This window comes from Bubalus bubalis, chromosome 8 (assembly GCF_019923935.1).
Source record: "Bubalus bubalis isolate 160015118507 breed Murrah chromosome 8, NDDB_SH_1, whole genome shotgun sequence".
NCBI classification, from domain to species: domain Eukaryota; kingdom Metazoa; phylum Chordata; class Mammalia; order Artiodactyla; family Bovidae; genus Bubalus; species Bubalus bubalis.
Window position 1 is genome coordinate 85,399,306 of NC_059164.1, and position 24,278 is coordinate 85,423,583.

Genomic DNA, 24,278 nt, shown 5'->3' on the forward strand with positions numbered 1-24,278 from the left:
AGTGGAAGTGTCTGTGTAAAATGTGAATGTCTTCTCTGGCAGTGGCTGTAATGGGGTGCACATACACACACACACACATATACATGAAACCAGGCAAACAAGCTTAATGTATAAGGACATAAACATTAAAAAACCTAGCTGAAAATATTTAGCATAAATAATTTCAACAAAAGTACCCCACAAAAACTTATACAGAATCCACTGAACGTTCCATTTGTGATTTGCCAACTACCTGAAAAGGTAAAAAGGCTAAATAATGATTTAGTTTGTTATATTCAGTTGCACTCAATATAGAAAATGATTTTTTTTTATAGTCTCATTCAGTCATCACAAAACAAACAGGTTACACAAGAAGTAAAATCATTCTTACTGAATTAAGTATCTTACCTGCTACCCTCATGTTTGGTTTTTCAGTCTCTGGCACTTTTCATTCAATAAGCTCCTAAAATCAAAAGAAAAGGCAAATATCGTTAGGTCTAGAATGAGCCTTCCTCCGTAGATTGAGTTTAATTTGGAGTGAATGTGTGTGTGTGGCTAAGTCGCTCCAGTCATGTCCAACTCTTTGTTACCTCATGGACTCCAGGCTCCTCTGTCCCTGGGATTCTCCAGGCAAGAATACGGGAGTGGGTTGCCATGCCCTCCTCCAGGGGATCTTCCTGCCCCAGGGACGGAACCTCGGTCACTTATGCCTCCTGCATTGGCGCAGGTTCTTTACCACAGCGCCACCTGGGAAGCCCTCGGAGTGTATATATTAAACTACATAGATGTCATGATATTTCTAAGTATTCTACCAATATTAAAATTTAATGGAAAAACCCCTTAGCACTGGGCCTGCCTCCTTCCACTGGACCATAAAAGTTCCCGAGAGGAGGGTGTATCTAAAATTACTCTGTCCCCCAGCTCCCAAACTGAGGATTGCGGGAAAACCTGCCATCAGGCATGTGGACAGAAGATAATGCTTTGTTGTTCTCCGTGATTACCCATCTGTAACAAACTTTTGATATTTAGTTCCAAACCTTCAGTTTTCAGTTGAGATCCAAAGAACTTAAGCTGCTTATCTAGTCAGGGACAAATTACTTGAGAAATGGGGCGAGGATTTCTGTCTGCTCGCTCCTGCTCCAGGGCTCACGCCAGTATATGATGCTATTTCATTTTTAGGAGGACACAGTTCAGGTGTCACTATAATAAGCACTTATAGGAAAGGCACCTTATCTTAGTACCAGGGTTCCTCTTCCTCTTCATGTTTTCAATATAAGTTTGTGAAAGAACATAGTTAGACGTATAGAATGCCATTTTAACTATCCCCAGCAATTATGATTATCGACAGTGTATGTTATACATCAAATAAAGAAACTATGATTTTATATTATTCTAATAACAACAAGAAGTAGGTACTGAAAAAAAAATCTGTGTATAGGTTTGTGTGTTTCCCCCCTAAGAAGTAACTCAAGATAGGCAAAAAAAATTTTTTAATTAGGAAAGCAAGTATATGAGTTTGATAGGAAATTCGTGCTCAAGGTCAGCTGGACACCTTCCACAGTTTACTCAATCTCTTGTACAGGAAAAGAATTCAAAAGAAAATTTTGATTAATAAAGTACACCCATAAAAATATATATATTTCTTTATTTCAGATTGTATTTTAACCCGGATGTTTCAATGTTGCTGTCTGATCATGTAATTCATAGAATGGATTCAATCCATTCAAATAAAAACAACAGCTGATCCCCGAAGGACACTGAAAGGAAGTGAGACATCCAGTTTTCTTATTCACCAATTAGGAATTATCGGGGGTGGGGATGGAGAGCATAAAAAAAGAACCAGTGTTTCTTATGTGAATTCACTTCCTTGTGCTCAATCTACCCTGAAGAAAATATCAACATTTATACTAGTACTGAACTGAGTATTATTGATTTCTTTTCCTTTATGAGTTATCTGAACACCTTCTATATAATAGGAAAAGTCAATGTTATACATCTGTTTAAACAACTTACTTAGCCACAGGCCAGGAAAACATTAAAAGGAAACAGATACTGAAGTAGCCACAAGCCACCACATAAAAGCAAAAAACTTGGCTTCTCAAATGAAAACCCCAACTAGTTATAAATCCCCTTTTGACTTCCAGCAAGATAGAACACTATGTTCACAACACACATACATGCCTTTCCTCCCAGCTAATACTGCAAAATATCCTCACTTTTATCTGAATGTGGCCTGGGATAATTTCTCTGGAGTATGATAACCAGTTGAGCAGACACCTGCTGTTCTATTGCTTGGTTTCCATTACCTGCCAAGGAGGTCACACCTGTGCAATTACAATCACTGCCTCATGTACTGCCCCTCATTTGGTCTGCCTAACCAGCCTGCTTCTAAACTTCCCACTAGTAAGACCACAGTATAAGCAACTACAACGGTCTAGCTGAATTCATGTTTTCCATTGAATTTCTCAGAGAGTAACATTTAATAAAATCTCTAAAACCTCATCAAATCTCAGCCACAAACACATTTTTAGTTTGCTTAAGAAGCAAATTAATGATGCAAGAGTGTAGATCGGCATAAGGAAAGAATACTGAAAATATGTGAGAGCAAATCAAGGGGCATCTGTTTACAATGTGCTAATTCCAAACCATTCCTAACTTGTCTTCTTAGAAGGACTTTAAAAACAAACAAAACATTTACAGAGAATTGTCCCGGGGAAGGAACATCTTAATGGAGTCTGGTATTCACCTCAGGCTGAATCTCCAACAATCAAATGGAGGTACAACAGGTCCAGAGAAAATGAACAACACATCAAAAGGGGGGACAAGGCCTCTGCTAGAAATTCAGAGCTCTTTAATTCAGGGTCAAGAGGTGAGAATTTTATAACTGTTCTTATATATTCATTAAAAAAAAGAGATATAAAAATTAGAGTCATTTACCAAAATAGGAATATGGGTGGAAGGAGAGTGTTTTTAAGGATTAAAAAAAATATATATATATATATAGTATATTTGTGAAATATATTTTTCTCTCCCCCCCCCGGCCCCCCGACCCAAAAGTGTAGTCTAGGTCAAAACAAGTTCCCGTGTATTAGATCAATGGTTACCCATATCATTGGTTGCTAATGTGTAAAGCGCATAACCATCAGAGTCCACTGCAAGCAGGGCCACTGTGCTTGCTCTGACCAATGAAACACCATTCTGGATAAACACTAATTAAGTAAGTAATCTGGAATGAAGGAGGGAGCCTGAATTAGGATCTCTGATTGACACACTAGATTTCTTCAAATGTCTTGTAATTTAAACATTTCATTTAGCCCAACCATCTACTTTTATTTAATTTATGGAGTTTTGCTAAAATTAGGCCTGAATAAACAGACCCTGTCTTAGAATCAGTCAACTGATTCTAAGGGATGATGGATAAAAACACAGGTCAAATGATACTGTCATTCTTTCCTTGAGAAGTGGACTCAAGCTATATCCAGTGAATTAGAAGAGCACCATTCTACACCAACAAAATAAGCCATAGAACGATTATTCACCATGAGTGTAAGGCTGTGCCAGTTAGCAAAAACTAGGTAATGAGGCAAACAGCTGAGTAAGTCACACATTCTTATTTCATGTAATCTTCCCAACAACCCTACAGCATTATAGATGAAGTCAAGAGATTTGTTCAAGGTCATATAAAAGGTAAGTAAGAAGCTGATACTGTAAACAATTCCACCTCCCTTTCACCCCAGCAGCTCTCTGACATGTTCTAAGAAGCTTGTTGACAAAATTCCATGCCAATCAATCTGGCTTTTGCAAATTGCTCTGGGAATCACTAATCCCTGCTGCCAACTAGCCACTCTAGGGCTCTGAAGGTTTGTCAAAATGACTAAGCCTGTGTATTAGAACACTTCGTGCAAGACAGAAAGGCCACAAGAGAATGAAGTATACCAACAAACAACAATCAATTAAACCAGAAGAAAATACAATTATACACCAAAAATATCAGGAAAGCTGACTCATTTGAAAAGACCCTGATGCTGGGCAAGATTGAAGGCAGAAGGGGACGACAGAGGATGAGATGGTTGGATGGCATCACTGACTCAATGGACATGGGTTTGGGTGGACTCTGGGAGGTGGTGATGGACAGGGAGGCCTAGCGTGCTGCGGTTCATGGGGTTGCAAAGAGTTGGACACGACTGAGCAACTGAACTGAATTGAACCACTCCATTCAATCCACGTTTAACTCAGTTATGGCCAAATGGCAGTATAAGGAAACAAAATTTGCAACCCCAAAGGTCTCTTTGGTGTGTTAATTATTTCCAGTTGGAAACAGTCAAGGGAAAAAGATCCTGATCTTCCCCCTTTGCTGCCTGAAGAATTTATAGGGGGTCTATTCAGAAGGAGCTATTACCATAGATAATGATAGTATGAACCAGATGCATAGATAGCGAGGAACCTAGCGAAATCTGCTTGCTGAAATTCCTCTAGGTATCCCATTGTCACTGCAAGACCCAGAAAACATTTACCAAACATTTGCTCTTCTGTCTCCAAGGGAACTGCCCCCTCCTCCCCTTTGAAGTCCCAAACCACTACCCCTCATATTCCTTCTCTTTTGTCTTTAGCTGAAGATAGTATTTTATGGGAGAGTTTCCGCCATTTTGGCAAGTTACTCATTTTTCTCGGGTCTCCCCCATGTACACATGTTATTAAACTTCTGACTTTCTGTTAATCTGTTTCATGTTAATTTTAGACCAGCCAAAAGAAACTAAAAGGATAGAGGAAAATGTTTCCTCCCAGACGGCAATTTTAAATGAATCAACTGAAAATCAATAGACGATTCTAATATTCATGTGAACTAAGGCTTTTCCAGAAGACCAACGGGAAAAGAAGTCAAAGTCTAAAAGTTGATGTGAAGTACATTTAGGCCTTGTGATGGCTAATTTATGTGTCTACTCCACTGGGCCACTGGGTTCCCAGACACTGTACTTGGTTAAACATTCTGGATGTGTCTGTGAGAATTTTACTGGATGAGATTAACATTAGAGTAAAGCAATTTGCCTTCCCCGAGTGAGCCTTGTTCAATCAGTTGGGAGGCCTAAAGAGAACAAAAAGGGCTGAGTAGAGCAGCATTCACTCTGCCTATAGTCTTCAAGCAGGGATATCGATCTTCAGTTTCAGCTCAGTCACTCAGCTGTGTCCGACTCTTTGCAACCCCATGGACCACAGCACACCAGGCTTCCCTGTCCATCATCAACTCCAGGAGCTTGCCCAAACTCATGTCCATCGAGTCAGTGATGCCATCCAACCATCTCATCCTCTGTCGTCCCTTTCTCCTCCTGCTTTCAATCTTTTCCAGCATCAGGGTCTTTTCCAATGAGTCAGTTCTCTGCAGCAGGTGGCCAAAGTATTGGAGTTTCAGCTTCAGCATCAGTCCTTTCAATGAATATTCAGGTCTTCACCTGCCTCCAGATTTGGACTGAAACTTATACCACTGAATTCTCCCAGCTCTCAGGCCTGTGGCCTCAGACTGGAACCATATCACTGGCTCTCCTGCCTGCTGACTACAGATCCTGCAACTTCTCAGCCTTCGCAACTGCACAAGCCGATTCCTTCTGATAGTTACTTATCTTAGGTAGGTAGATACGTGTGCTTCCCAGGTGGTGCAGAGGTAAAGAATACACCTGCAAGTGCAGGAGACTCGAGTTCAGTTCCTGGGTTGGAAAGATCCCCTGGAGGAGGACATGGCAACCCAGTCCAGTATTCTTGCCTGGAGAATCCCATGGAAAGAGGAGTTGGGTGGGTTACACTCCACAGGGTCTCAAAGAGTCAGACATGACTGAGCAATTGAGTACATACACACAAGGTAGATATTAATAGACAGGGAGATAGACAGACAGATGGTCTCCTATTGGTTCTGTTTCTCTGGAGAACCCAGATCCCCTCAAGACCAGAATGTAATAGACGAAATTTTCAGTCCCAGAGCAGTAAAGGAGAAAAATGACACAATGCTGAAATCTAAAGAATGCTACAGCTAAAAGTCATAAGGGGAAATTATTCTAATATTATGTTTACAAATACAAGTATGGTATTTAAAGAAAATTATTTGCAAAAAATACTTGCATTTATGTAAATAAAACAGAGCAAGTGTTGGCAACTTTCTGTAAAAGGGCCAGAGGGTAAATGCTTTAGTTCTGTGGACCACAGTGTTGAAGTGAAAGTGTTAGCCCCTCAGTCAGGTCCGACTCTTTGCAACCCCATGGAATGTTGCCCACCAGGCTCCTCCGTCCTTGGGATTCTCCAGGCAAGAATACAGAGTGGGTTGCCATTCCCTTCTCCAGGGGATCTTCTGGACCCAGGGATTGAACCCCAGGTCTGCCACATTGCAGGCAGATTCTTTACCAGCTGAGCCACCAGTGGACCACAGAGTCTCTGTCAAACCTACTCTGTTCTGTGGTTATAACTGGAGAACAATTGTTCACAATACTGAAACAAATGGGCCCAGTTGTGTTATAAAGAAAAAATTTTATTTATTAAAATTTTCACATTATAAGCTATTATTCTGCTTTTGCTTTTTTTCTTTTTGATCACTTAAAAATACAAAAGCCAATCTTGGCTCGTGACCCATTAGACCCATCAGTCATAATTTGCCACCTGAGGTAAAGGAATAAAAAAATGAAATTGAAATTTAAAAAACTTTTAAAATAGAGGAATTAAAAACTTTCCTGACCATGCTCTAATATGCCAACATTTCTTGCTGGACTGCCTGCAGTATACAATTCCCATATGGCTTCTATGGGACCTCTGAGCAGTACCAGTAGAGAGGAAGGACCGATCAAACAACCCTGAATTCTCTGTTCCATTCATGTTCACCACACATTTTCACAATCAACTGCTCTCCACATAAGAAGCATCTACTCAATGAGAAGCAACATCACAGATTCTCTTCAAAAGAAAGGAAGGCATCTTTCCTTTCCTACAGATGAAGCTGTCCACCTACAGTAAAGACAGGAATAAATCTATAGACTCAGGAATGTTTTTCAAAGGATCCCAGGAGACATTAAAAAAAATGGAGAAAAATTAAGCTCATTATATATCCTTTCATTAACTGTAAAAATGATGGTGAGGAGAGCTTAACTGCTTTGGTAAGTGTTTAACAGTGATTGCTTTTGTGTGTGTGTGTGTGTGTGTGTGTGTGTGTGTGTGATGGACTTTAAAAGGGAAAAAGGATATGGGTAACTGTGTCTGATCAGTTTTTTAAATTTCAAATATTTAGTTTTAAGGAACCTTTGCTTTAATAGAAAGCTATCACTGTATCAGGTGCAGACTGTTCTCAAGTACTCGTCTCATCCAGATGCCACTTGCACACATCTTCACCAAGAGGGATACATTTTTGAAATAACAAAATGGAGAGTGTGAGAAGATTGCATTCACTTGAAAAAATCTTAACATTCAAAATACGTGAGTTGCTATCACTATATTATAAGTACTGTGAATTTAATAGAATTTGCTGTTTTCTGTTAAGCAACAGAAAAAAACCCAGTTACTACCTTGAAAATATTTTAGTTCTCATAGGAGACTCTGATACAAAATCCTAGAGAATGGCTGTTTCTAAAATCTACCATTTTAACACACACATGTGTCAGACACCTAAGTGGAAGTATGACCTGAAAATGATTAAAGGGAAAATTTTAGATGTCTGCGTAACAACTGGAAAAGTATCCTAGGTTTTTAAATGATCAAACTAATCTTACTAGAAAGAAAAAGCAAAGAAAAAGGAGCTAAAAACAAAGTATTTGGGAAGGAAAGGAGGACATCTGTATAATTCTACAGTGCCAAGAATATATTCACTTTTTCCAAAGATCACTGAGGAAAATGTAAGTGTATCCACTCTCCTGCAAAATGGCCTTCAAAAAGACGAGACTACAAAGCAACAGACCAAACACTTTAAAATAATAATTCAATAGATCCAATAAGTGAGTTTCTTTAGAAGGAAATGGTAATATTCTACTGAAAACCTCAAGAAGAGAGGGATACAAATGATCTAATCCTGGATTTGAAACTTTTCTGAACTAGCATCATATGGTTTTACTTATTTTCTTAATAGCATCACATTGAAATTACATTAAAAAGAGGATTAGTATCTAACTGGGCCTCAGAAACAGAATTAAAAGCATACTATGGAAAAGCACAAATGAGCCAGAGGGCACCTCTCTCCCTGAAATATTCTGGGTGCACTCAGCTTTCCTCCGTAGTCCACCCACCATAAATTGCTATCCTTTGCTTTTATTTGCTTCTCCTGGCAGTGCCTGGACAAAGGAACACTTCAGAGATATTCCGTCTCTGCAGCAGCTGGATAAAACTCCATTCTTTTAAGAACGAGACAAGACAAACTATAACTGTCATCCTGTCTTGTCCCTCCAGTTAAAAACCAGTTACAAGCAGCCGTGCTAACCATGCAACTGTCCTGCCTGTCCTGACTCAGCCCCAATGACGAGTGGAAGAAAGGAGGGGGAGCCGAGCCTGCCAGACCACACATACCACCCTCTAAGCGCAAAACTGTTTCAGCACTGTTCACCCAACACCGAGAATTCCACAGGACAACTCCTTCCACCAAGATGAATCAGCTAGAGACCTAAAGTTCTTTCCCCTTCAGATAGTTGAGATATTAGATATCTGAAATACTTCAGTTGATCAACAAGCATTTAAACATATTTTCTGTATATACTCCAAGTGATTAGACACTAAGTGGACACGTATCCCCCTCCCCCCCCACCCCAAGTCTAAGCAGCTTTCTACAGACAAAAAATATTTCATTTGCCAAAATGATGCCACTGGAGGAAGCAGCATAGCAGGAGGGGCTGTTCTTCACTGAATTCTCACTGGTGAAGTAAGATTCATTTTAACCTATGTTTTAACCTAGTCTCCTCTTCAGGCCCCAGTGTTCCACTGTGGTGCTTCTTTTGAAGTTGGTAGCCAGAATTCTGGTTCACTGTGACCCACTGAGAAATGGGCTTCCCTGGTAGCTCAGCTGGAAAAGAATCTGCCTACAGTGCAGGACACCCTGGTTCGATTCCTGGGTCAGGAAGATTCCCTGGAGAAGGGATAGGCTACCTACTCCAGTATTCTTGGGCTTCCCTGGTGGCTCAGATGTAAAGACTCCGCTTGCAATGCAGGAGACCTGGGTTCGATAGGATGGGAAGATCCCCTGGAAAAAGGAATGGCTACCCACTCCAATATTCTTACCTGGAGAATTCCATGGACAGAGGAGCCTGGCAGGACAGTCCATGGGGTCGTAAAGAGTCAGACATGACTGAGAGATTTTCACTAAGAAGTGGAGTATTTCTTGCCACATCAGTAACCAAGAATGTCTCAGTCACAGAGATTCTAGCCCTTCAATGTGAGTTCCTAAGCCCTAAAGGTACTCAGAAAAGAGAATACCTGTGATCTAGCAGCCATCAAACTACAGCCACTCCCTACAGAGAGTCCCAAGAAAGTTCAAGATGTGGAAAACACAGGATACAGGACCCAGATAGCTGAGATACATATGAAAGGAATGATTTCAGTGAGCCCAGACTCTTGCAATAAATTCCTTGAGTTATCTGGCTTCCTTTAATTAACAATAATCTTTTGCTGTTCGGACTACCTGTCCCTTGTTATGGAACTTCTATATAACCTGTCCCCTGCCTCCCCTCACGAAAGCAGTTCTCACAGGGTCACTTGAGATGCTGTCTCCTGGGCTTAAAGTCCTAAAAATTCCACCAAGTAAAACATAACTCTCAACTTTTAGCGTGTGACTTTTTTTAAGTCAATGCCAAACTTGGTGCTGACATGGATTACTACCACAAAATCCTAAAACTACTCAACACAGGTGGCTGCTGTATATGCATGTAACTGGCTAGCTGGCATCAGGGGTCATGAACTCTCTTAACAGAAGAAAGGGTGACAAAAAAGAACTCAAATGAGCAAGCCACACCAATGTCACTGTAGCATAAAGTACAAATTTTAATGGACTGCACAAAATGGAAATCACTAAAGTACACAGAAGCTTAAAAATAAGACTTCTGAACTGATCTGCAACACCCACACATAAAAGACTGGAAATGGGTATGCTGAAAATAACATGGGGCCAAACTAGAGTGCATTACACTCTGATACAGTTACATTGCATTTTAAAACAAAGGCATCAGTGTAATCTTCATTACAAACACATGTCAAGTATAGGCATCCTATGTTAAACTCTATTATAAACAAGTTTTACAAAGTATAAGGTCTAAAGGACTGTTACATTATAATTCTTTTTACCCATGGCTTCATTATAACCCTTCACTGTAACAAGAGGGGCTTGTGGTGTCTCAGGTACTTGACATTCTACTTTACTGATTCTAAGAAGCACACTATCTCCTTTCTTTTAACAAGTCTTGAATCAGGATGAGGTTTACAACCACATTTCTTTCTCTTAGTAGTGTGTAAAATAATGGTGTACCTTACAAACAGCTTAGATTCAATGAAATCCCATATCTGGTTCTTTGAAGCCCTAACTATAAAATAGCCCACATCACGCACACACAGGGCTTCCCTGGTGGCTCAGCAGGAAAGAATTCACCTGCCAATGCAGGAGACTTGAGTTCAATCCCTGGGTTGGGAAGATCCCCTGGAGAAGGAAATGGCAACCCACTCCAGTATTCTTGCCTGGAAAATCCCCGTGGACCGAGGAGCCTGGTGGGCTAAAGTCCATGGGGTCACAAGAGCCAGACACAACTTAGCGACTAAACAACATCAATTACTGGTAGGCCTTTTATTGGGTTGGTCAAAAAGTTCATCAGGGTTTTTCTGTAACATCTTATGAAAAAGCCCAAATGAACTTTTTGGCCAACCCAATACAAGGCAAATTCCTGAGCCTGGAATCTCTTGGAGAGAGGATTAAAAGTCCTGCATGGTTAATAAACTCCCCAGGTGACCCTCAGTCAAGCTCAGATGTGAGAACTTCAGCCCAACAGTACATCAATCCAAACACACAGAGAAGTCTAGAGTAGGGCTGGGGAGTGAGTCAGATCTAGGCCACAAGAGCCCAAAGGTAAAATTCACAAGACAAGAATCTTCATTCTTTCCTTAACAATGGAAATCAGCTAGACTCTGGGCCCTGTCTCCTGTGAGAGTGAGGGAGAGAAGGGCAGTGGATAAACCTGGAAACACTGTGAGGAACAGAGCAAAGAGAACTCCTGTTTGCAGTGCTTACAACAGAGTGTAAAATTAAAACCATCCCAATATTTTCTTGCAGCTTTCCTCTACCAAATCAGAATTTTGCTTAAAAATTCATAATCCAATTGAAGAAATGAAATGGGGATCAGATTTCTGTAACTAAGAGTACAAACATCCCAAATAGAAAACAAGACAAAATGACATTTCTTCTGTCAGCTCCTGCAGAGTTCCACAATTGCTGACTAAATGGCTGTAATGTAACCTGCTTTAATCTTACACTACACCATCCAAGAGGAGAAAGAGAGATGGACAAATGGATTGATAGACACAAAGGGAAGGAGGGAGAGAGAGATATGATCAATAGCAAAATAAAACTAAATACATTTTAACTATAAGTTGAACATAAGTAAAGAAGTGTCTAGTTCACAAATCGCTACAAAGAGAGACAAGAGAAAGGTACAAATTTCCATAGAGTATAACTATCTTCATTTCCTATAATTCCAGTATTTTACACTGTATCAGATGGGATGTTACAGGTACCTATTCTGAATGTTTTAGAAGTCCCCTATATATTCCCTTCATTTATACAGTCTTTAAGTTAGTCTTCAGAATTTCACTGTACCAGTGCAGACATAATTCTGTTAGTCAAATTATTTACGTGAAGAAATGGAGAAGCAAAGAGCCTCCATCTGCCCAAGGGCCTGGAGAGTGTGTCATTTCTATCACAAAATCAAGAATGCAAGTTAGCAGCCATTTGCAAAGAACAGATAGTAAGAAGCTTCTAGTGTAAAATTTTCTGAACCAATTAAAAATTCATTTTTTTGTCAATCACAGGTCCTTGAAGACATATTTAATGATATCCTAACTGCCAATGGCACAGTGGTAAAGAATCCCCCTGCCAAAGCAGGAAACAACAGGAGATACAGGTTGGATCCTGGGTCAGGAAGATCCCTGGAGGAAGATATGGCAACCTACTCCAGTATTCTTGCCTGGGAAATCCCATAAACAGAGGAGCTTAATGGGCTACAGTCCATGAGGTCACAAAGAGTCAGACATGACTGAAGCAACTTAGCATAGCACGGCACATGGATAGCTAGGCAGTACATCTGATAACCATGATACTACCTAAACAAGCCATGCAGAACTCATGATGAAAATCAATTCAGACTCACAGCTACAAACATCTATATAATTTTTTCTTACTGCCACACAAAAACTCACGAGGATCCATCAATGGATGAATACTAAACAAAATGCGGTATGTATCTATACATGGAATATTATTCAGTCATAGAAAGGAACAAAATGCTGATACAGGTTACAACATGGATGAACCTTTAAAACATAATGTGAAGTAAAAGAAGCTAGACACAAAGATCACCTATCTTATGACTCCATTTACATGGAATATTCAGAACAGATAAATCTGTAGAGAAAGCAGACTGGTGGTTGCCATAGGTTGGGGAATGGGGTAATTCCCATTGTAACTGCTTAATGAACATGAGGTTTCCTTTTGGGGTGATGAAAATGTAGAATTAAAAAGATGTGTTGGTGGAATGCAAACTGGTGCAGCCACTATGGAGAACAGTGTGGAGATTCCTTAAAAAACTGGAAATAGAACTGCCATACAACCCAGCAATCCCACTGCTGGGCATACACACAGAGGAAACCAGAATTGAAAGAGACACGTGTACCCCAATGTTCATCGCAGCACTGTTTACAATAGCTAGGACATGGACGCAACCTAGATGTCCATTGGCAGATGAATGGAAAAGAAAACTGTGGTACATATACACAATGGAATATTACTCAGCTATTAAAAAGAATGCACTTGAATCAGTTCTAATGAGGTGGATGAAACTGGAGCCTATTATACAGAGTGAAGTAAGACAGAAAGAAAAACACTAATACAGTATATTAACACATATTTATGGAATTTAGAGAGATGGTAATGATGACTCTATACGTGAGACAGCAAAAGGACACAGATGTAAAGAACAGACTTTTGGACTCTGTGGGAGACAGCGAGGGTGTGATGATTTGAGAGAATAGCATTGAAGCATGTATATTTCCATATGAAACAGATCATCAGTCCAGGTTCGATGCATGAGACGGGGTGCTCAGGGCTAGTGCACTGGGATGACCCTGAGGGATGGGATGGTGAGGGAGGTGGGAGGGTGGTTCAGGATGGGGAACACATGTACACCCATGGCTGATTCATGTCAATGTATGGTAAGAACCACTACAATATTGTAATTAGCCTCCAATTAAGTAAATTAGTATTTTTAAAAGATGAGATGACCTCCCAATACTATGAATGCACTGAATGTCATAGAATTGTACACTTAAAAATAGTAAATTTTATATTACGTAGATTAAACTTAATTTTTAAAGGCAACTGAAAAACTCACCAGAGTAAAGCTAGAAAAATAAAGAACAGATGAAAATTAATTAGATTAGAAATAAGGGAGATATAAGTAATAAAAACAGCTTGAATCAAATGAAGAAGTGAAGAAGACAATGGAAGAATACTGATGGGGTGAAACTGTAGAAACTTAGAGGTAGTGGAACATAATTTTCTCCCCTGAGAAAATATCAGCTGACTCTATTTTAAGAGCAGAATAAAATTCACAAAACCTTTTCAAGTTTAAAGAGCTTGGGAGTCATGTGCAATCACCCCAATCAGATTAAGGAAATAAGGCAAAAATATGATATTAATAAGTTGGTCAATGCCCTCTATTGGGCAATGAACTAATTGCAGAATTACTGCTTAAAATCCCAATTTTCTGATCCCAAGTTCAGGAACTCATCTGGAATAAGTTTAAGACAAATGTTTGCTATTTACTAAATTCTCAGCTAGATGCATTTCTGTGATGCATAAGACCAAAATGCTTTGAGAAAGGAGTTATAAAAGTAAGGAGTGGGAAGACTCATACCTCAGAGAAAGTACAGTAGCTTTGAGAGCCAAGGCTGCCTTATTCACAGTATCCATGTTACCTATAATTACCAGCAGGCACAAATAAGTACTCTGGTATGTCTAATTATGAATATACAAGTTTTCAAATACCGAGGCTGACCATTTAAGACTTAAAATATGTGGTTAAATAAAAGTCAGACTCTTCTGATGTCCCACAAGGACTACTTATCACCATTCAACAACAATCTCTTTATCCTCTGACATTCTCTCCAATGATCTTTTCCTTTTTAAAGGTATCTTCTTTAATTACAAAAAGATCTAGTTACTTAGTAATTCTTTTTAAAATTGTAACAGCTATTAAGTTTATTTAAAAGGTCAGTTTAACCTAGTGGCACTCAGTCTTACTTTGACTCCCTTTTAAACAGAAGATCCCTCCATTGGGGTCTTGGGGAGGAACCTGACCTGTGTCCTTTTTTGAAGCCTCATTTATAGGTGATTCTGAGAGATCCCCGGGAGAGTATCACGGCATCAAACTCTTTCTTGCTATCAGGAAAAATGAGTTTAGAAAACATTACACAGCCTACAGCTTCTCACACCTGTATAAAAGGGGGGGGGGGGGGAGGGGGGCGGGGAACGCTGTGATTTAATTAGTAAACTGCCACAGAACTTGAGACTGGCAGCCTTTAAAAGGAGGTATAGTTAATGACACGGATATGACCACAATCAGATGCTGATTCTTCCAATCTCTTGCTGGTGTTAGTACTTTGTACTCAATAATGCACTGTATGAATAACATTAAGGTCTCCCCCAAACCTATAAAATTTGACAGGATATCACTAGCCCTGAAAGATAGTTAAGAGTTCAAGGGGTCTGGGATCTCTTGCTAGTCTCTATCTTTTTGAACCTAACCTCTAGGGGAGATCATATTTTCTCAGTAAAATTGGGAAAATACACAAACGGACCTACTCTATGGGTCGTTAAGAAATAAATGTGCCTCTGAAAGCAGCTGGCACAGCGCCTCGTAAGCAATTGTATTCATATTCTTTTTGGCCAAATAGAAACAAAGAAAAGGTTCTGTGAATTAAACAGTTTTGTACGATAAGAAATTTTTTTAAAAATGCAGAGAGTGATGAAAACAAAAAAATTATAGCTAGAGATTGTCAGTCCATCACTCATTATTTAGATCTAGGGTCACAAATTGTAACATATTGTAGAAACTGTGAGCTTAGCAGCAAACAAGTGGGAAAAAAAGAAAAGAAAAACCAGTACGTCCATCCGTGATACTGAATACCAATGGGCTGGATAGGTTTAAAAAATAAAAAGTACCTCCAGCTCAGAAGACACTAAAACTTTACAACTAAGCCAAGATCGCCCTCCACAGAGTTCTAATGCAACATCCAACTCCATCCCCGCCCCTTTAGAGCACTCGGCCCGCATTTCCGACCCGAGCTGGAGACCGAGCGCGGGACGCGCGCCCCAGGTGCCAGCCCCAGGCCGGAGCGCCAGGTGCAGGCGCCGCCCCGCCCTCCGCGGAGCCCGGAGACCGGCCGCCGGGCTGGGGATGCCCGCGCGGGGCCGGCGGCCTGGACCCCCGGCCCGCCACGCTCCGGTGCACCGCTCCTGTCGCGCCCTGCCCCCGGCGGGACGCGCCCCGACCACCCGGGCACGCCCCGGGCCGGCAATCGCGGGGTGAGCGGAAGATAAAGGTGAAGGTGGGTCCCCGGCTCCCCCCAGTCTCCCTGCCTTCGGCCGCGGCTCGGTCCGCCTCCCCGTCCGTCTCACCGGCCTCCCGCCCGCCTCTCCGCCGCGCGCGCCCGCTTTCCGGCCTCCCTAAGGTCAGTCTTGCCGAAGGCCGACGGGAGCCGCCGCCGCCGCCGCCTCCCGCTCGCTTCTCGGCTTCCTCCCGGGTTCCTCCGGCTTCCCCTCACCCCTGCGAGTGGCCAGGAGGAAGCCAGCTCGCCGCTGGGCCGCCTCCCCCACTTCCCCGGCGCAACCAATGGGCCCCCGCCGCTGGCAAGCCGCGCCCGCCCCCTGGCGGTGGAGGACTGAGCTGGCGCCGCGCAGGCCTGAGGAAGGGCCGGAGAGCAAAGGGAGGGGTTCTGCGGCCCCGCCCCCTGTCCGCGCCGGGCTGTCTGGACCTGCCACGTGGGAGCGGAGGGGGCGGCGGCCGTCTGCACCCCAGGACGGGGCAGAAGTGTCACGGCCTCTCCCCGCCCTCCCCCGTCCGCCACCCTCTGCCTTCAGTCACTCTTCTATAATCCCCGCCTTAAAGGAAGAAATTTTAAAATAATCAGTCCCATTTTAGAGCTCCATATTCGAGATGATCATTATTTCCTCCTGACTCCTTCCAAATTAGTTCACCTATGGCAAAGATACTAGCTGACTAGAACGCTGGTAACCTTAAATGTTGGGCTCAAGGAGAAAGGCCGTTCTTGTATTTTGCATCTCACTTTCGTTTAATGTATTTAGCAACATAACAGAAATGTTTTTCTCCTGTACACACCTTTTCGCACGATCATGTGTTAACTGGGAGGTCAGACCAAAACCTGCAAAGGCAAAATTGTTTCATAATTCCGATCCATATTCCAAAATAATAACTATAACCCTTATTAGCAATATTAGGTAGAATATCAGGACAATACATGGTTGTAGAAATTAAATTGCATTAAAGAAATAATAGAGTTTAATCATAGTTAGTATTCTACCAAGTCTTAACATACCTGGAAAAATAGAAAATACAGAACTTAAATAAGAGCTATGAATTTGGAAGTTTGTGTTCCATGATAGGATGAAGAAGCAATAAACGCGTTCTGAGAGCCTTTTTTGCTTGCACCTTGCTGGGCCTTTGGGAATGTGTTCTCATTTAATACTTACAACTCAGACTGAAGTCGATAATAGCTGTGTTTTGCTTTAACTGATAAAAAAAACCAAGACTTCAAAGTTGAGTTTGAATCACTTGTTTGAAAATATAAGGGAGTAAGTTGTGAAGTTGGAATCTAGCCTGGTCCATCTAGCTTCAAACAAATAAGATACTTCGTTTCTTATGATACAAAAATACAACATGCACACACCTTCCCTTGATCCCTAGGTCCCACTGAGAGAACTTCAGTTCAGTCACTCAGTTGTGTCTGACTTATTTGCGACCCATGAACCGCAGCACTCCAGGCCTCCCTGTCCATCACCAACTCCCGGAGTCCACGCAAACCCATGTCCATCGTGTGGGTGATGCCATCCAACCATCTCATCCTCTGTCATCCCCTTCTCCTCCTGCCCTCAATCTTTCCCAGCATCAGGGTCTTTTCAAATGAGTCAGCTCTCCACATCAGGTGGCCAAAGAGAGAATTTAGAAGCCTCTTGATTAGAGAGGTCAGGCCATATTTGTGAAAAAAAAACAAAAACAAAAACAAAAACTTTTTGCTCCATAATCAAATTGGCCTGTATGGAAAGAACATATGGCATAGTATTATAGCACTACACTTGAAACAATTTCTGGGTTGAACATGTGCTGAATAACCAATGACCATAATATATAGCTTCAAACCCTTCAATAGGTAATGCAATTAATAATAGTGGGTCACAATCAACATTTTGTTATTGATTCACTGAAATAGAATAGAACAAAAAATCAGAGTTCCTAGCACAACTTGAAAATACATACTGTTTCATGAAATATTTGTACAATATTAAATGTAGTTGAGTGGATTACAGCATCCTGGGCTACAGTGTAAATTATATCTTTTCATACGGAAAGCATTGTTTAAAAGTTGGTAAATCATTTCTTTAGCACAGCTGTTAATCAACCATTTTTTTCACCTACTGTTTTACTTGGCAAGAGGCAGGAAAGCAGGAAAAATAGTCAGGATTAACGATAAAGTTAATAAGACTACAAAAAACTGCAGCTCCAAGAGGCTTAATCCAAACAAACGTTTCTGTGTTACATTATAATAATACATTACATTTAATAATAGGTAATGATAATTCACGGGAGAAGGCAATGGCACCCTACTCCAGTACTTTTGCCTGGAAAATCCCATGGATGGAGGAGCCTGGTGGGCTGCAGTCCATGGGGTCGCTAGAGTCGGACACGACTGAGTGACTTCACTTTCACTTTTCACTTTCATGCATTGGAGAAGGAAATGGCAACCCACTCCAGTGTTCTCGCCTGGAGAGTCCCAGGGACAGGAAAGCCTGGTGGGCTGCCGTCTCTGGGGTCGCACAGAGTCGGACACGACTGAAGTGACTTAGCAGCAGCAGCAGCAGCAATGATAATTCACATTTTTATGATGATTTTTATTTTTAAAGCCAATGTTTATTATGTATTTGCTTTGTTCCAGGCTCTTTCCTAAACTTTATATATATATATTTACTCATTTAATCCTCACAATAATCCTATTATACCTAAATCCTAAATACCAAGGAGAAAAGTGCATAACAGAAAGGGAAAGTTGTCCAGGATCCTGTGTTCATATGTGGCAGGGCCAAGATTCAAACCCCCGTGCCCAAAATTTCAAGCCTCAAAACTCACCCTTGTCTATACGTGGAAAAGAAAATTCATTCCCTCTTCAATGGCTCCAAGTTTTTACATAAAACTGTAGCTTATACTGTATAATTTCCCACATAAGAATTACATAATATTGCTAAAGGTTAAGCTTGATGCAAAGCCTCAGAATATTAATTGGGCCCATTCTCAAGCAGAACATTTCATTTGGCATCAGTTATCTGTATATGCGGGCTTTTGAGGTGGCTCAGTGGTAAAGATTCAGCCTGCCAATGAAGGAATTGCAGGTTCTATCCCTGGATCGGGAAGATCCCTGGAGAAGGAAATGGCAACCCACTCCTTTATCCTTGCCTGGAAAATCCCATGGACAGAGGAGCCTGACGGGCTACAGTCCATGGGGTCACAAAAGAGTCAGACACAAGTTAGTGACTAAACAACAACAATAATCTATATACGGAGTAGAGATTGCCTGCAAATACAGCAGCCAATGATTCCTCCCATTTCTGTAAATTCCTGCCACATTTACCACCAAGAGGTAGAGTCTGTGTCCCTCCTCTGGAAACTGGGCTGGCCTGGGACTTGTTTTAACACATAGAATGCAGCTGAAGTGATGCTGGGTAACTTCCGGGCCTTGAAGCTTCCATTATTTTTAGAATCCCATCACCACATAAAGAAACTCAGATCAGGCTACTGAATGAGAAGAAACTCCATGGAGAGAAAGAGAGGCCTGGTTAGGCCCAAACCATCCAACCACTCAGCTGAGTCAGCAGATGACTGAGGTCATCTGCGTGGTCCAGCCTGAGTGGAGCTCCTCGCTGAGCACACCAAGAGTGACCCCAAACAACAACATGTGGGAACCACCCCATCCAAACCAGCCAGCCCACACAATCTTGAGAAATCACTGTTTGTTGCTGTTATCAATTGCTAAGTTCCGTGGTAGGGTTTTATTTTATTTATTTATTTTTTAATGTAGTAGTAGGTCACTGAAATATGGAGGGAAAGGTTTGTAAAAAAAAACAAAAAAAAATTAAAAATAAACACATACATAAATACAAGCTGACTAGTCCTAGGAGTGGGATTACATTAAAATATTAGAGCATGCTTGTAGAGGGATAGCCCCAAACTTGTAGAGGGATAGCCAGAAACTCTACAAGCTTTTAAAGAATATCATGGGTGGGGGAAAAACACAGAGGTAGAATAATAAAAGCAAAAAATAATAAAAAGTGTCAAATGCCATACCTATACACTGAGTTAAATACAACACTGCTGCCGCGGCTAAGTTGCTTCAGTCGTGTCTGACTCTGCGACCCCATAGACGGCAGCCCACCAGGCTCGCCCATCCCTGGGATTCTCCAGGCAAGAACACTGGAGTGGGTTGCCATTTCCTTCTCCAACGCATGAAAGTGAAAAGTGAAAGTGAAGTCGCTCAGTTGTGTCCGACCCTCAGCGACCCCATGGACTGCAGCCTTCCAGGCTCCTCCGTCCATGGGATTTTTCCAGGCAAGAGTACTGGAGTGGGGTGCCATTGCCTTCTCTGAAATACCACACTCAGGTGTGGCTTAAAAAGTGTTGTTCAAAATAGTCACCAAAATGTGCATTTAGAAGTCTCAAACTGAGCTTCCCTGGTGGCTCGGTGGTAAAGAATCCGCCTGCCAGTGCAGGAGAAACAGGTCAAGGAGGCTCCCACATGTCAGTTGTTGCTGTCGTTAGTCACAAACACACATACTGAGCCCGTGCTCTAGAGACCGGAAACTGCGACTATTGAGCCCACATGTCGCAGCTACTGGATCCTGAGTGCCCTAGAGCCCATGCTCTGCAACAAGAGAAGCCAGCCGAGGAGAAGCCCATGCACTGCAACTAAGAGCAGCCCCCACTTGCTGCAACTGGAGAAAAGCCCACACAGCAATGGAAACCCAGAACAGCCATACAGAAATATATAATTAAAAACAGAGAAGAGACCCAAACCTCTCAAACTTCCTCCAGCCTACAGGTAAAAGCCACAAGATATGAGTGTTACTCCTCTCATCCCACCAACTCCTTTCCTGCTAAGTGGGACCAGTCATGAGCCAAGTTTACTCCTAGGTGTCTCTGTAAAGAAGCCAAATTTCCCAACTTCTCACTTTCACAACCTGTGTTGGCCTAGTGAGTGAGATGGACTTTTGCCTAAATACCTCACCTTAAACTCCCCTCCTTTCCTTTCCTTAGATACATTTACCCTTTTAAGGGTTTTTAAGTGTACAGTCTGGTGATTTAAGTACATTCACATTGTTGTGTAATCAGCACAGTCTTCCACCTCCAGAACTCTTTTCATCTTGAAAAACTGAAACTCTGTACCCATTGAACAATAACTCCACATCCTCCTATCTCTCTCTGATCCATTGCAACTCTTCTGCATTCTGTTTCTATGAGTTTGATTACTTTAAAACCTTATATAAGCAAAATAGTATCATTTTAAAAGCTGGCATGCCCACAGATTTTGGGACACTGCACTTGATACATAGGGCTTCCTTGGTGGCTCAGATGGTAAACAATCTGCCTGCAATGCAGGAGATCCAGGTTCAATTCCTGGATCAGAAGATTCCCCCAGGGAAGGAAATGGCTACCCACTTCAGTATTCTTGCTTGGAGAATCCCGTGGACAGAGGAGCCTGGCGCACTGTCTTCATTTTGTGTAGACAATGTACATTTGATACATAAGAAGCACCATCTATACAAAATGAGTGGTTTAATTTACCATGAAACATATGTAAAATACAATGCAATCATTATAACAAATGTATTTTTACATAAAGAAGGACTCCAGTTTTCCATCTATTACTACTTTTCTAGCAACATGTAAGAAAATTACAGATACCACAAAAATTTGAATTTTTTAATGATGTCTTTATTCTACTCCCTGTGAAGTTCTGGTTTGAACTAGATCTTTTAATAGATCTTTCAGTGTGGGAAAATTTGGCACTTCTGTCTTGGTTATAAATCATATTAAATAATATACTGAATATGGTAACCCACATCTAAATATGTGATGGACTCATGACTGCCAGGAAACCTTCTTTCCCTGAAAGTATGGACAAGTGTGTATTATAAACAATTATTAAGATTATTAGTGGTTCTTCAGAAAAATAGCTTATTTTTCTGTCTTATAAAGTATTACTGGCTAGAAAAATTTCTGACTCAGCATCATAATCTAAAAAACACTTTTTTAAAGTCTAATATGGCAAGGTTACCTATTTGTAATGCCAAGCAAAAATACAGAAGCCAGAAATCAACTTAAACACACACACATATACACACCCCCCACATATCCTATATGAACATGATACATATGTCTATGAGATATTTTTTAAATATATTAATCAGACCTTGGGAGAAAATAATTTTTTTACAGCCACAGAGAAAATGGAAAAATGTGACTGCACCCCTAACATTCATATAATTCTAAGTAAGTGAATGAATAATCCTCACATTAAGTCATCTAAAAACACTTCTAAGTCTCATTTAAAAAAAAAAAATGTCCATCAGAAAAATCCTGAGAAGGAGGAACTAAATTAATACCGAGCAAATTTTATATTTTCCTAAAACATAATTGCTTCAGTCTGTAACTTCAGTCTTTGATTAAGAACCAAATACAAAAATCCTTTAGTCCGAGCATGAAAGGATTCACTGTGACTGTGGTATTTTTATTAAGCAGTAAGATCTCTAGTTACACTAAATTGAAATGCATTGTTTGCTCTGATTTGAGCCAAGCCACAGGAATATGGGTAACAAAATATCAACCAATGATTAGTTTTGCATTAAGACCTGTTCTCTAGTGGATTTAGTGGTCACTAAAGATAATTCAGCAACACTCCAGGAGGCCAAAAATCCCATGTAACTACAGGATGTCTACAAACATACAAGTAGCAAACCAAGCAGAATAAAATGAAACAATACCTACTCCATGCATTGTTGCCATTTTTGTGTGTTCTTTTTGTAGAGGACTCCAAAAGATGAGAGTCCTCATCTTTTGAGATGTTTAGGGAGCATCACCGACTCAGTGAACATGAATTTGAGCAAACTCTGGGAGATAGAGAAGGACAGGGAAGCCTGACATGTTACAGTCCATGAGGTCGCAAAGAGTCAGATATGACTTAGCAACTGAATGACAACACATGCTCTCTTAAATTCGTTGAACTTTCTCCCTAACGTGTACTAATTTCAACATCACCTGTCCAAAGAATAAGTTAGAAACATTAGAATCCCAGACGATGCCACTGACTTTCAAATCCTCCAGCCTGTGTGATCTGTGCAAGGCTGTATGTGCCAAATGCCTTTCCTTGTCACACCTGTGACATAGATATGGAAGGGAATCAATCTACGTACCCAAATGAGCATGATACAAGTTCATGAACTTGATATAATTTTAGGTCATTTTCTATTACAGTTTCTTCAGTCCCAACCCCCTATCCCCCGCCCAAATATGTTACATCTGAGCTATTCTGAACTTGTATCCTGATTAAGTATCAAAGGACATTTATGAGTCCCTAAATTCTTCATTTCTTGCACTTTTATTTTGAAATGTTTCTTGTAGAATTGCTGAAGCCTCAATGAGGTTTGGTACATATTTTTAAGTGTAATTTATTTACCCAGAGAAGTTCTGCTCAAATATAGCATCTGGTATTTTGTAGAGTTCTATCCAATAGTCAAAATTTCCATCTCTATTCATGAAGCAAAAGCCAGGGAAATTGCTCACTTCACTTTCAAAAGGACAGGAGTGGGGGATTTAACCTTCAGTTTCTATCAGTTCAGTTCAGTTCAGTCACTCAGTTGTGTCCGACTCTTTGCAACCTCATGGACTGCAGCACGCCAGTCTTCCCTGTCCATCACCAACTCCTGGAGCTTACTCAAACTCATGTCCATTGAGTCAGTGATGCCATCCAACCATCTCATCCTCTGTCATCCCCTTCTCCTCCTGCCTTCAATCTTTCCCAGTATCAGGATCTTTTCCAAGGAGTCAGTTCTTCACATCAGGTAGCCAAAATATTGCAGTTTCAGCTTCAGCATCAGTCCTTCCAATGAATATTCATAACTGATTGCCTTAGGATTTAGTCTCTGTAGATTCCAAATAATATCACCTTCCTAAATTTCCTTTCTCTTCTATACCTCCAGGACACCCCTCCCTGACCCCATCATTGAGATGGGAAAGTTGGTTGGATTTGAAGTCAGACAGATGAATTTATTAATAGTTGCTGACTCTGTCTGTCACTAGCTGCTAAAGTGACCTTAGGCAAGTTGCTTCTTCTGTCCAAGCCAGTTTCTACCCCATAAATGAAAACAATAACAATTACCTGACAAAGTTTGCATTTTTTTCTTTAGTAGTGGAAAACATTTAGTATGGTTTTTAGTATAGGAGATAAAACTCATTTGCCATATACGGTCTCAGAGAATTCTTAAATGCCCCACTGTCCCACTTATCTCACTGCAAAACTTTGAGGAGATATGCTTTTAAGTTCCCAGGGCTTCCCAGGTGCCGCTAATGCAGGAGACATAAGAGATGCATGTTCGATTCCTGGGTTGGGAAGATCCCCTGGAGAAGGACATGGAAACCCACTCCAGTTTGCTTGCCTGGACAATCCCATGGACAGAGGAGCCTGGCAGGCTACAGCCCATAGGGTCGCACAGAGTCAGACACGACTGAAGTGATTTAGCACGCAGCACA

At 41.1% G+C, this 24,278-nt stretch overlaps 1 protein-coding gene across 2 annotated transcripts in view; it reads right to left on the minus strand.

The window, feature by feature from the left end:
• The window catches only part of FAM3C (FAM3 metabolism regulating signaling molecule C), a 54,065-nt gene extending 38,008 nt beyond the window's left edge, over positions 1-16,057 (minus strand). The window contains exons 1-2 of one of the 2 annotated variants that reach the window (XM_006049638.3): positions 15,866-16,057; positions 388-442 (exon numbers count right to left, since the gene is read on the minus strand). In XM_006049638.3, coding sequence (XP_006049700.1) covers positions 388-400 — 13 coding nt within the window. In that variant the 5' untranslated portion in view covers positions 401-442; positions 15,866-16,057. Of the gene's footprint in view, positions 1-387; positions 443-15,826 lie in introns of both variants that reach the window. The other variant, XM_025291411.2, reaches the window with a different exon arrangement.
• Between the last annotated feature and the right edge of the window lie 8,221 nt (positions 16,058-24,278).